The 14,182-nt window shown below is 36.4% G+C and overlaps 1 protein-coding gene and 1 long non-coding RNA gene across 2 annotated transcripts in view; one reads left to right on the forward strand and one right to left on the reverse strand.

Annotated features, from left to right (window-relative positions):
* The window catches only part of COG5 (component of oligomeric golgi complex 5), a 310,835-nt gene that overhangs the window by 35,009 nt on the left and 261,644 nt on the right, over positions 1 to 14,182 (reverse strand). The window contains exons 15-16 of the mRNA XM_019745323.3: positions 8,719 to 8,829; positions 7,106 to 7,168 (exon numbers count right to left, since the gene is read on the reverse strand). Of these exons, the coding sequence (XP_019600882.2) occupies positions 7,106 to 7,168; positions 8,719 to 8,829 (174 nt within the window). The remainder of the gene's footprint in view (positions 1 to 7,105; positions 7,169 to 8,718; positions 8,830 to 14,182) is intronic.
* Positions 1 to 14,182, forward strand: part of LOC141573184 (uncharacterized) — a 44,014-nt gene that overhangs the window by 15,284 nt on the left and 14,548 nt on the right. The gene's annotated exons all lie outside the window — the stretch shown is intronic.

Consider the following 14,182-nt stretch of genomic DNA (forward strand, 5'->3'; position numbering starts at 1 on the left):
TGGTGAGCACCTGAACCAAATCAGAGGCACAGCAATGGCGAAGCAGAGATGGGATGAAGACACGGACAGAACAGCAGGACTTGGTAACTGGATTTAAGGACTATGGAGTAGAAAGACTTACGGGTATTCTTAGATGTTTGTTCTTAATGGTTTGGTGGTATTATTCACTGTGTAACTGTGTAAATGCAGAAGATGCAGGTTAATTTGGGGATGAAGGAAGAAAATGATGAGCTCAGTTTTGAATATGAGTTTGAAGGGCCTCTGGGAAACCCGCATGGGCTATCCAGTAGGGCCTGAGATCTTTACGTTTGTAGTTCCTGACACGATCTGACTCTTTGGCTTTTCAGAGGGGAGATCAAACCCAAGGAGTCAATGAACTCCAAGAGGGTGCTTGGCAGACTGAGGCCAAACGCCATTTTAAGGTCACGCAGACGAGCAGCCCTTAAAGGGGTCAGAGTGGTCAGAGCATTGGTTTAGTATACGTTATGTGCTGGGTACTGTGCTCCATATATTATAACTGCACTTACAACTCAATTATTCCTTTCCCTAAGAATTATTAAGATCTCTAACTTGTAGAGGGGGAAGCTAAAGTAATTTGTAGCCGGGGAAACCAAAGTCATGTTAAGGAGATTGTCTGGAGCCCTAAGTGAACAAGGGGAAGAGCTGGGATTTTCTCGCTGTATGTGACTCCAACGAGCTTTTGGCTGTATTTTGTCGCTGGGCAGAGGAGGAGGAGGAGACCTTAGGGTATGGTGAAAATAAACAGATAAGATTTCAAGAAGGTGGGGTTGGTTTTCTGCTCTGGTAAGGAGGAGTGAGTGTCTAAGTACACATCCTCTTACAAATAATTATTGAAAAAGATACCAAAAACAAACCAAACCAAAAGCCTACTGGAGGACTCTGGAGATGGGGAAAAAAAATAACCAACAACAGGTAGTTTTAGAGGGCTGTGGAAATCTAGTGCAAGCAACCAGAAGAGATAAGTTTTCCGTTTTTCTCTGTGACTTTGCTCTAAGAGTAACTACAGTCATGGTAGCAGCAAGGCTGGTGGCTAACACCGAGAGAAAAACAAAATAAAACAAAACCTGCAGTCTTTCAGGCCAAAGGAACAGGGAAGGAGCCCTGGTTCAACCAGGACTACCAGAGAGTGAGAGGGGAACCTCAGAAAGGAAAAAGCCAGAGGAGGAGAATGCCTAATGCTCTATTTAAACTTAGCACTAATCTTTAGTGGACTCATTGATCATGCACGTGCAGAGCAAACTAAAAGTGGTTTACAACTAAGGCTTAAAGAACTGAAGTAATATCTGAGGCATGGCCAACTGCAGGTATGTCAGTGCACAAACTGAATCTAATTAAGCTAATTATTATAATTGAAAAAGAAACATCATCAACACTCTTAGGAGCAATATAAAAAAATACTGAATCTACAGACAATAACATTCACAATATCTAGGATATATTAAAAATTACTATTATACCAAAAACTAGAAAATTTATCAATTTCCAAGGGAAAAGACAATCAACAGCTGACAACCCAGAGATGACCCAGACTCTACAACTATCAGACAAGAACCTCAGTGAGGTAAAGAAAAAAATACTCACAATAAATAAAGTAATAAGAAATCTCATCAGAGTGATTAATAATGTGAAAAAGAACCAAATGGAAATTTTAAGCTAAAAGAAAATTACACTACACACATGTAGATATAAATGCACGTCTATATATGCAAGGTTTCTATATTTTACATAGCGTGATACAATATTAACTCTAAGAAGACTATGGAAAGTTAAGGATATAATATGGTAATCCACAGAGGAACCACTAAAAAAAAACCAATCATGCAAAGAGGTATAAATAAAAATATAATCAAAATGGAATTTAAACATTTTTTCAAATGATCCAAAAGGCAGCAAAAAAGGGGGAAAAGAGAAATAAAAAAATAGAAGAAATAAAAAACAAATAAAAAAACTATACACCTAAACAAAACCTTATTAATAATTGTATTATGTGAATGGACCAAACACTCCAATTGAAAGGTCGAGATTATCAGAAGACAAAATGGCAATACCCACCGATATACTGTGTACAAGAGATGCACTTTAAAAACAGACACAGAGGAATTCAAAGTGAAGGCCCAGGAGAAGATATACCATGTAAAAACTAACCATAAAAAGGCTGGAGTAGCTAAATTAATATCAGGGAAAATTGAATGCATGACAATAACTATTAACAAAAGCTAATGAGAGAGACTTCACAATGGTAAGAGGGTCAGTTCGTCAGGAAGGAGTAAGAATGATAAATACATATGTATTATAATAGAGCTTCAACAGAACTAGCAACACAGCTTCAAAATTGTCAAGAATTGACAAAATTAAAGGAAGAAGTCCACAAGTCCACAATCATAGTAAAGATCAATAAATTGATAAACCCCTAGCTAAACTGATCAAGAAACAAAAAAAAGGAGAAACAAATCATCAATATGAAAAATGAAAAAGGTTGTCACTATAGGCCCTAAGCACATTAAAAGCACAGTAAGGGTTTTAACGTGCAACATCATTCTGACTAATTAGATAACTTAGATGGCTAGGCAAATACCTAGAAAGTCACAAAGTATCAGAATTCACTCAAAAAACAGATAACCTGAGTAGCCCTTTATGTATTAAACAAATTACATTTGTAGCTATAAACTTTCTATAAAAGCAACTTACAGGCCCGGATGGCTTCACTGGTGCATTCTACTAAGCATTTAAGGAGAAAACACAAAGTCTTTCAGAAAGCAGAAGTGGAGGAAACAATTCCAAATCTAATTAGTGAGGCCAGTATTAACTTGATATGAAAACCAGACAAAGAATTAGAAGAAAATGATATACCAATATCCCTTACGAATATAGATACAAGCATCTTTAACAAATACTAAGTAAATCAAATCCAGGAATACATAAAAAGGGTAATACATCACGACCTTGATAAGTTAGATACTTGAAAATAAATTCCTCTAAAGTATTTTAACAGAATAAAGCAGTAAAAACTATATGATCATTTCAAAAGACACAGAAAAAGCTATTCGATGAAACAACACCATGTATAATTTTTTTTAAAGTCTCAGTAAACTAGGATTTGAAGGGAACTTGTTTAATCTCACGAAGGCCAGCCAAGATAAACTTACAGGTAGCATCATACTTAAAACAATAAAATCCTCAGTGCTCTCCTCCAGGCCAGCGAGGCCCACTCCCACCAGTGCTGGCCCGCCCTGTACCAGGGCTCCTAGCAGTGACACAGGGCAGGGAAAAACAGGCCTGAGCTCAGAAAGAAAGAACTACAACTGTCTCTACTTGTATATGATGTAATGGTTTACACAGAAAACTTAGAGCTGGATGAGGTTTTCCACTTAGGGAAAATATAAAACAGGAAGAGAACGCATTCATTTAAAGAGCAGGCAGATGATCAACAGCGATCAGAGGAAACTGAGAAAGGAGGCTAGATTGTATTTCATAAAATAGTTACAAAGCAGGGAAGTGTGTCATACATTTTGAAAAGATTTACCTAAAATAGTTAAGATTACAAAAATATTGAAGCCTCGGCAATCTGGAACATTCCCTTATATAGAACAACAAACCTTCACAATAAGGGAGGAAAAAAGAATTGTCATATATAAACTTAGCAATATAATCACTGTCTGCACAAGACAATCTCAGCAATAAACGGATCAGAGTTACTGGGCCAAAGTATTTAAATAATACTCACAGCCGAGGTGATTATAATGAAATGACTTGAAATGTACACTCATTAACTAATACTAATTTTGCCATCCATGACATACTAGATAATGCTTATAATATGATGAACCTGCAGCCTAAAATAACATTTAATTTTGGATAAAATTTCAACAAGGTAGAGTAGAAAAGATTATCATGTGTCATTACTTACATATTTCGTAAGTTAAAAAAGTATGTTTAATATCTTCTCTATCAAGTAATAAAAGCATATAGATTTTTTTTTTTTTTAAAGATTTTATTGGGGAAGGGGAACAGGACTTTATTGGGGAACAATGGTCAAATTGTTGTCCTTTCAATCTTAGTTGTGGGGGGTTCTGTTCAGCTTCAAGTTGTTGTTCTTTCAGTCTTAGTTGTGGAGGGCGCAGCTCAGCTCCAGGTCCAGTTGCCGTTGCTAGTTGCAGGGGGCACAGCCCACCATCCCTTGCGGGACTCGAGGAATTGAACTGGCAACCTTGTGGTTGAGAGCCCACTGGCCCATGTGGGAATCGAACCGGCAGCCTTCGGAGTTAGGAGCACGGAGCTCTAACCGCCTGAGCCACTGGGCCGGCCCCAAAAGCATATAGATTTAGGGTTCTTGAGCTGCAGTCATTTATGCACCATCACATTCTAGTCCTAACTCAAGTGATGTAATAAGTTTCCTACAATTTTATAAAATTCAAGGGTCTTTTTTTTCTTTAAGTCAGAGGGTTTTGTTTGTTTATAACTTAATATGTCATAATGATTTTTATAAGATTTAACTAAAAAAAGCAAGGTCAAACTATTTCCTTGAGTTCTGTTACCATGAGCAATTAAGTCCTAATTGGCAGGGCCACTGCCAGGCAGCCTTGAACCGACTGCTAGTTTTATCCTGTTCTGAAGGGAAAACTGGCGATGGCTGAGCAAAGAGCAGTCCCAGCGACAGGAGACCCTGTTCTGGAACGAAGCTCAGAGTGAGGGCTGGAGCCCAGGCTCGGGGCCATTTTCCCTGCACAGGCCTCCACTCCCAGCCCAAAGTGGCTGGTATTATGTAGGAATAACCTTTGCTGTACGTTAAAATACAGATTCAGAGAGTCTAGCGCATACTGAATTACAGTTTCAGAGGAATTTCTACTTTTAACTTGTCCAGGAGCTTTTTATCATCAGGCAAAGTGTAGGCACACTGTATTAACCTACAGAATGGACTTCCTCAAAAAAATCAATTTAGTGGATCACTATCAGAATGTTTTAAAAAAGTAATATATGAGTATAGAAAATACCAGAGAGCATCACAAAAAATAAGGAAAAGTATTGTTTTGTGAAAGCTTTGTTTTAATTACAGAAATGTGTATAAATGTATATTCTACATATATGCAATTATATATCTGAGTATATATTTATAAATTCTTATGTATTGTGTAGGGGGGACAAAGTAAAATGTATTTCTTATCTTGATTAGTGATCAAAAAACATCTGACAGGTACTGCTAGAAGGAAAAACTGTGGAATTACAGAAAAGAAAACTGTATGTATTCCCTGCCCGGCGGTAAGAATATCAAAACCTTTTGGGTTGTCATACAGGCCTGATTTTATAGTGTTTTTATGATCATCTATAAATTGGACAACTCCTACTAAAAACAATTATTTCATTATGGTAGCTTTAATAATATTTCATTATAATGAGACGAGCATGTTAGGGAAAAGAGAAGGATACTGATAACACCCAAGTGTAGTTCTGCAATGCTGGGGGAAAACAGACTGTCTCCTCTTATCCTCGTCTATGGACTCAGTGTCCTTAACTTCTGGGGCCTGTTAAATCCCCATCCATGTCACCTAGGGACAGCATTTGACCTCAGAAGTTCCCTTCTCCTTTAGAATTTGTGACATCATTCTCCCAATTTTTTTCCTCACTCTCTTTGTATCCTCTTTACTTTCTAAATATAAGTGTTTCTCCTTGGAGTTTCCTGGTAGTGTCTGTCTGTCTGTCTGTCTGTCTGTCTGTCTCTCTCTCTGTCTCTCTCTGTCTCTCTCTGTCTCTCTCTCTCTCTCTCTCTCTCTCTCTCTCTCTCTCTCTCTCTCTCTCTCTCTCTCCAGCCCTACCCAAGTGATCTAAATCCAATCTAACAGTTGACATTTAACCTTGTGTTGGTATATAGCACCATTTAGTAGTTGCAAACTAAGGCAAGAGAGAACTCAGTAGCTTGTCTGGGGTCACACAGCTAGTTGAACACCTGAGAAGGGCTTCACACAGGTCGTTTGGCTCCAGAGTCTGTGCCATATGGCCTTATTTACTGATTTAGTACACACTAAGTAAACGTCTAGTAAATGAATGAATGAATAATGGTGGCAAGGTGTGGTAGACACGACACTTTGGAGTCAGTGAAGTCTGGCTTTACCAGCTACATGACTTTGAGCAAGTTATTAGTTCTAAGTTGTATAAAATGGGGATAATAATACATAATGTAATGGCTGTAATATTTCAATATATTGCATGTGACTGGCAAATAACACGTGTTAAAGGATATTTATTACTATTATAAGAATGAATGATTTGCTTGTTCTTTTTTTAAAAGAGTTACCTACTGTCAACTACATATGACTCCTAATCTCATACCAACATCATTTCTCACTAACTTCCTTAATATTAGACAGAGGGCATATTTATGTTAGTGTATTTAAACAGGGGGATTTACTCTGGTTTCACATCTTACAGATACACATTAAGAGTTTCTCAACCTTACCATTACTGATATTTTGGGCCTGCTAATTCCTGTTGTGGGGTCTGTCCTATGCATCCCTGTTTAACAGCATCCCTGGCACTAGATGCACCCCTTTCCCAGTTATGACAACCAAAATGTCTCCAGATATCATTAAATGTCCAGCAGGAGACAAAAGCAACCTGGTGTAGAAGCACTGCTTTACTACTGTGTTTCCCTGAAAATAAGACCGGGTCTTATATTAAGTTTTGCTCCAAAAGATGCGTTAGGGCTTATGTTCAGGGGACGTCATCCTGAAAAACCATGCTAGGGCTTATTTTTTGGTTAGGTCTTATTTTCAGGGAAATATGGTAGGTCAATACTTGACTGCACTGCCCTAACATACAGTGAATACTTGTAAGACTCTTGCTTTTCTTGCTTATGATACAATTAACACAAGCAGAACACAATATGTAAATACCGAAGGGGTCTATTTTCAAATTCTGGAAAATATAAACACACGTGTATGCTCTCTCTTTAGGAAAATTATCAAAATGCTACTTTCAGTATATGTAGAATATTCTGAATTATTTTTAAAATGTGGTATCTCCCACTCATTCAAACAAATAATTCTAAAACCCACTTTGATGTATAGAGTCCAAGATTAAATTCTTTTACCTTTAGGGCTGAAGTTATAGTTTGCTCAGCTGCTGGTGGGAATGAGCTCTGACTGGAAACCACCTAAAAAAAGGTTTTGATCCAATTACAGTTTTGCTTAAATCATTTATTTTTTCTATTTTTACAAGGAAGCTGGATTCTTGCATTTATTACATAATTCCAAGTCATTTGTTTTTATACTAATTTTGATCATAACATGATAGAGCTGTTTCCACAAACCACATATAAAACAGTATCATTACTTTCGAGTAATGTCTCATAAATGTTTTAAAAACTCATTGGTAATTATTAGTTAAGATAGGTTGAAAAATACTTGCCTATATAAAGCAAATAGATACTCTGAATAATCAAAACATTAAGATTCTAAGAGCTAGCTTTCCTTTATTCACTTTACATAAGTTTTAATGATAAAGTTTTAACTTGAAAAGGTCGATCTAAAGTTATGTTTATGTACTTCTTTTAAAAAATCCACTTTTCTAGGTTGACTATAATTTTCAACAAGTCTTTAAAATACAAATGTCAAACATTTCCCTTTTTACAAATCAATATAAACATTATGAAAATTCTGAAATTATCAATAAAGACATTTAAATCAGGCTAAATAAACACAACCTTTCATTACTTGTGGGGCTTTAGAGTAATTATTAAAGGAAATGGAAAATATACATTTATTCTTTTTACTTTGTTTGTTATTTACTTTTGTGAGATTTACCTGTTAACACTTCAAAATATTTTTTGTTTAGTGTGTGAAATGTACATTTTTGGAAACCCCTCATTGATCAAAAGGACTTGTTAAAACTTTTAAGTTACTGAATAATAGTCACATAATTATTCTAAATTACAATCTATCATATTAAAGCTCATATTAGATAGAGGTCAAATTTTTAAGAACGTCACCTAACCTTTAGCTTCCTTCAAACTTCTAAACATTTATCTTCCTATTTACTAAATATTTTGAAAATGATTTATAGAGAATAAACACAAGCTACTCAAAAATCAAAGATGGGGTGAAAGTGTTTGCCCAGTAATTATGAATACAGTTCATCTTATACATAATATATGAAGGCAAACAAGTTAAAGTTCAGTCAATTTTTAAAAAGGCAAAAAGAATACATATTCTCTACTTGCAAGTATTCATCAGTGATTACATCATAAAAATTCATTGCTTTTATGCAGCTCCTCCCTTTTTTGTCCAAAAATAGAACCTTTTTGAGATGTTGGAAGGCTTAAGAGTTCTTACTCTGTCATTAGCTTTGCTAAAATTTACTACCACCCACATGATATCAAATTATGCTTTTTAATAGGTATGAAACACAGATGATTTACCTTTAAATCAATTGTTCCATAAATTTGATTATACCCACCAAATTTGAGAATCTACAATTCATGTGTTTTAAACCAAATGTATAGACAAGTCACACAAATAATAAAGGCCAGGGTCAAAGATTGTGAAAAAAGAGTTAATTCCTCAGCTTATCTGACAATCATCATGTTTTCATTACATTCTTTTGCAAAAATTAAATAATTAGTAAGTTGTCTAAATTTGAGGTGAGATGAAACAAGAACTTGAAATTAAGTCCACAGAACTGAATGGTAATAAACATAAAGGTTACCTTTGTCACCGACTGGTGCAACTTAAACAGTGAGTTCACCACTGCCACGTTTCTTCTCTGCCCGTCAGTCAGAGGCCCAATCACCTGACTTGCATCTCCCTGTGTGGAGAGCTGTAAGAATTCAGCACAAAAATTCATTATTTCACCGGGGGGAAATGGATACCCCTGACCAAGAGAATGTTAACTGGAACTATTCAGCCCCAGTGTTAGACTTTGGGCACAGCAGGATCCTCTGTAAAGATGACACATGGATACGGAGGCCTCATTGTAATTAGTCTTGCACAGGAGGCACGTCCTACACCCATACATCATAGCGGAGGGACCTGAGGCCAGTGGGACTCAAAGGCCCAGTACATCCGCGTAGTACTCCTAGGGAATACTGTCTGGTAACTGTCATCCAAAAAATCAAAGAAAGAGGAAAGAGACAGAGAGAGGAGGGGGAGGGAAGGAGGGAGGAAAGGACGAATAGGGAGGGAGGGGAGAAGGGAGAACGGGAGAGTGGAAAGAATAAAAATAAACCTACATTCTATGTACATTTGACAGCCATCATAATATTCCAATTAAATGAGTGGTGAAAAGGGGATATTACTCTTATTTTTTGTAGATTAAAACTTTTTTTAAAAAAGGTTTCTGAATATTATACCGTGTATGGATGATCAGTAGAAGTGGTATTAAGAACTTTCTACTCCTGACCTTTAATTTACTTCTAAACACATGAGTTTTAGGGAGGAGGACATGGAATGTTTTACTGAGTATTATAATCTAAAACTGGTGTAGTTCCATTTAAGGAAAAGAACCCCACATATAAACCATTCTCATACTGATCAAATTTTCATCCAGTCCTCTATTAACAATTATTATTTAAAGATAAATTAAACTTGATGAAGACAAAATAAATAAATAAATACATGATGCAAGTAACTCTATGAATGTGGATGCAGATTTTGTACATATGAAAAACTGGCCTTTTAGGAGAGTTCCTAAGACTATCTTCCCTTTGTTATAGTGAGTCAAATAAAATGTGAGAGAAAGAAATACTATTTTTCTTTCTATTTTCCTTTTGTCAACACACACACACACACACACACACACACACACATATATTTTCAAAATTAAACTCAATCCCCACTTTATCAATTCTTAATTGTGGTAATAAAATACAGTTTAAGAACATTAAAAATTAAAATAAAGGGAATAATCCTTTGCTGAAGTTACAACTCATGATGATGATTATTAAGTCAACATAACATTTTCTGGCATCAGGTTAAACAACCCCAATTTACTTCACCTTTACTCATGGACATAGTCTAGTCACCAACTTGCAATCAAGCTGTATTCTAAATGATCATTTGTAAATTGGTGGTCTGAAAAAAGCCATAGTTTTCTTACAGAAACTATGTTAAAAGTTAATGGTGAGACTCTCAGAAGAGCCCACAGAATCCAATGTAACTTACAGTGTGGTTAAACTCTAATACTAATGGAAGCTCTGAGCTCCCAGGAGAAAGCAGATGGTGGGCGAGGCACCTGAATGAGCCACTTTAGAGACCAAGGCGGCAATGGTCAGTAGCATCAATGGTTATGGCGGACTCGGGCTCAGATGCTAAATACATAGCTGTCCATAACGGGCATGTAAAAGTTATAAGTTCTAGATGTACAATTTAAAAAAATCTGATCTCTCTTACTTCTTTTGAGATTCTCTCCAAACGATTTAGAAGAACTGCCAAAGAAAGGGGAAAGGGAAAGAATTCTTATGTTAATCTTATTTCCATTTATTTTATGTATTCTGTATTTAATGATGAGATAGGCTCACCGCTAGAAAAGGGTGGAGATCATTTTATTACTGAGGACTGATCATAGTTTTAGATTTTGAAGGTATAGAAAGGCGACCAATTGCACAATCTTTGGGATGCTGTAACCAAAAAGACAGATTGTAACAAATGTTGGCCAGGATGTGAAGAAATCGGAACGCTCATACACTGCTGGTGGGAATGTAAAACGGAGTAGCTGCTTTGGAAAACAGTCTGGCCATTCCTCAAAGATAAACGCAGAGTGACAAATACCCAGCAATTCCACTCCTAGTTATAGACACAAGAGAAATAACACATGTTCACACAAAAACCTGAACACAAATGTTCACAGCAGTATTATTCCATAGCATAATAGCCAAAAAATGAAGGAATAAAAAAACCCCCATGTCGACCAACTAATGAATAAATGAATGGATAAATAATATGTAGCATATCCATACAATGGAACATTACTCAGCCAAAATAAAAGAATGGAATGAAGTTCTGATACTTGCTACACATGGATGAACCTTGAAAACATGTTAAGTAAAACAAGCTAGTCCCAAAAGGCCACATATTAAATGATTACATTTATATGAAAAGCCAGACTAAGCAAATTCAGAGACAAAAAGCAGTTTAGTGATTAAGGGGCAGTTGGGGGAGCGGGTAAATGGGGAGTGACTGCTAATAGAGAGGTTTCTTGTTGGGGAGATAAAATGTTACAAGTTCGATGGTGATTATACTACAACCAATTGAACCGCACATTTTAAATGGGCAAATTGTATTTTAATAAAGGTCTTTTTAAAAAAAAGTATAGAAAGAAGAATCCCCAGACTTTAAGACTACTTACAAACAGATGCCCTGAGAGCCTTGTGAAAACAAAGGTTGAGATAAGATGGCTAAATTAAATAGACGTACAAAATTATATGAAGAAAACCTTATAGGAGCAAAACATTGATAATACGAAAGAACTGAAAATTAAACATCACTATGCCAAAGACAAGGACTAAAATTTAAGTATCAAAGTGAAAAATATGACACTAGATGAATGTAAACTGAATCTGCGTATGCTGGTTTTACAGTACAGAATATAATCTTAGCTGAGGGGATCCCCCCGTGTCTCTCTCCAACACCACTCCTGACATAATTTTTTTAGGAGAAATAATTTTAAATTTACAAAATAGTACAAAAATAAAAACAGTGCAAGGAACACTCATATATACTTTACCCAGATTTATCTAGCAACATTTTTATCACTTGCCTTATTTGTATTCCGTCTCCTTCCCTCCTCACCCCCTCTCATACACATCTACATAATTTTTTTCTGAATCATATATACATTATGGCCCTTTACCCCCAAATATTTCAATGTGTATTTCCTAAAAATAGGGATATGCTCTTCATAAATTTACATTGATAGAATGTTTTCATCTGGAACCTGCCATGTCTCCTGGGAGTTCTGGTTCCTCTTAGTGGGAAGTGGTATTCGAGACCACGATCTGGGCGTTAGGTACTCACTGCTACGCACTCCTGAAGTAGCTCTTGATTAACTCAGCATTTCTACAGACGATCCTTCCAATACCCGGGATTCTTAGTCACAAGCTCAAGAACTGTACAGTGAACCCTCATTTGCTGATAACCTGTATTTCACAACTAATATTTTACAATTTGCTTTATATCATGTATCTATCCATCTTTTCACTCATTTCATAGTTTTGATTCGTTTCAAAATAATTGCAGACATCAGTCTCCATCACTCCTAAACACTTAAGCATGCATATAATTAACTAGAATTTAATATTTATAGTTATTGTCCTTTTAAGGTAAAATTCAGGTATAATGAACTGTAGACATTAAGTGCCCAGCTGAATGAGATTAGGTAACCGGTGTGGCTGGTGCAGCTTACCGCATCACTCCAGAGGATCCTTTACCACTGCGCAGGCAGCCCCCACGGTTCTGATGGGATTAGCCTTGGCGTTAAGTGCGGCTACATTCATAGACAACATGGAAAGTATGTGTAACAAGTTCCAAAGACAATTTACTCTTTTACCGGCCACTGCTGCCACTGCATTCTTCTTGGGGAAAAGATTTTTACTTTGGCTCATATATATTGTTTTCCAAAACACTGAAAGTAATGCATAATTTGATTTTCCTAACATTTTATTACAAACACTTGAAAGACTTATACTATGAACTCTCATACACTGACCACCTATAAATTTTACAATACTTGCATATGCTGTCCACCCCTCTACCCATTTTATGTTTTTGATGCACCTCAAAATTACTTGAGACATCAGTATATTTGTTACCAATGACTTCACCCCACTGATTAGTTCTGCCTATTCTGTACCTTTATATAAAGTTATTTTGTGAACCTGCCTGTAAAGCTTCTTATACTAAGCATAAGGTTTTTGGTTCTCACCCATGTTTGTCCCTTTTTACTGCTGTGTGGTATTGCACCATATGAACTTATCGGTTCATTTTACCTACCCTCCTGTTGTTCCCAGGATGTCTGCAATAAAGTAAACACTAGATTTAGGATTCTAAACAGACTTGGCCCTACCATTTGCTGGCTGAGTAACCTGTGGCTTCAATTTCATCTCTGTCATGGAACTAGTAACACGGTTGATACAAAAGTATGTTTTGCAAACTGTAAAATACCTCAACAATGTTAGGTATTACCAAGCTCATCTCTAGACAATTCTGTGCCTTGTTCTCATTTTATTCTCACTTATTCTTTGCTTGGTCCTTATCCCTACGACCCACTCCTCCAAGTTTCAGCCTATTTCAGCACTGGCTAGGGACCAAAGGTGCAGATTAGAGGAAATCTAAGGACTGAGGAATCAGAAGCAAAGCCAGTCAAGCTGCCTGGAGTTACAGAGTGAATTCTGACTCCTTTGGGTGTGGTAACAAAGCATCTTACACCGAGTAGGCGCTCTCTGACTATTTCAGAATCTTCCACCTGCCTTGAGCCATTTTAACTCTGTTTCAAGCTATTTCCTTCATCTGAACTCCTTCAAATTGAGTTTTCCCTCATTCACATACTTATTCGGCAAGGCTTAAAGTAGAAAATATTCATTAGGCATCTGCTGAATGACTGAAGGGCAGTCACTCAGAGGAATGGTGCCTCAAAGTTACATCTTGAAAGTCTACTTTATTTGAGATGAATAAAATTGTATGCAGGTGCAAATACAGTTTTGGCTGTACAGCATTAGGAACTATAGGACTAGAAAGGTGGGAACAGTAAGAGATTCAACATCAATTCTAAACTACGAGAAATGTATATACTGGAGAATACTGTTACACTATTTAATAGTCTGGAAAGATGTCGGAAACAAAAGAGTTGCGTAGTTGCATTCAAATTTTAAAAACCAGACACACACACACACACACACACACACACACACACACACACACACACACAGTAGGAGAGGGAAATAAAAGGTTAACAAACCCTCAATAATAATTAAAATGGTTCCCAAGATTGAATGACAAGACATGTTATTCCTTTTAAGTTTAACTATCTAAAGAAAATATTTTTCAGAAAATCTAATTCTGTACATCTGCTCACTGGGAACACCATGTGAATTCAATGCATGAGAAACAGCTGAGACTGAATCCTTGAAGCAATGATAAACCATATAATTAACATGAGGATTGTTTTTATATCATTA

The sequence above is a fragment of the Rhinolophus sinicus genome, chromosome 4 (assembly GCF_057876585.1).
Source record: "Rhinolophus sinicus isolate RSI-liver-muscle chromosome 4, RSI-T2T, whole genome shotgun sequence".
Lineage (NCBI taxonomy): Eukaryota > Metazoa > Chordata > Mammalia > Chiroptera > Rhinolophidae > Rhinolophus > Rhinolophus sinicus.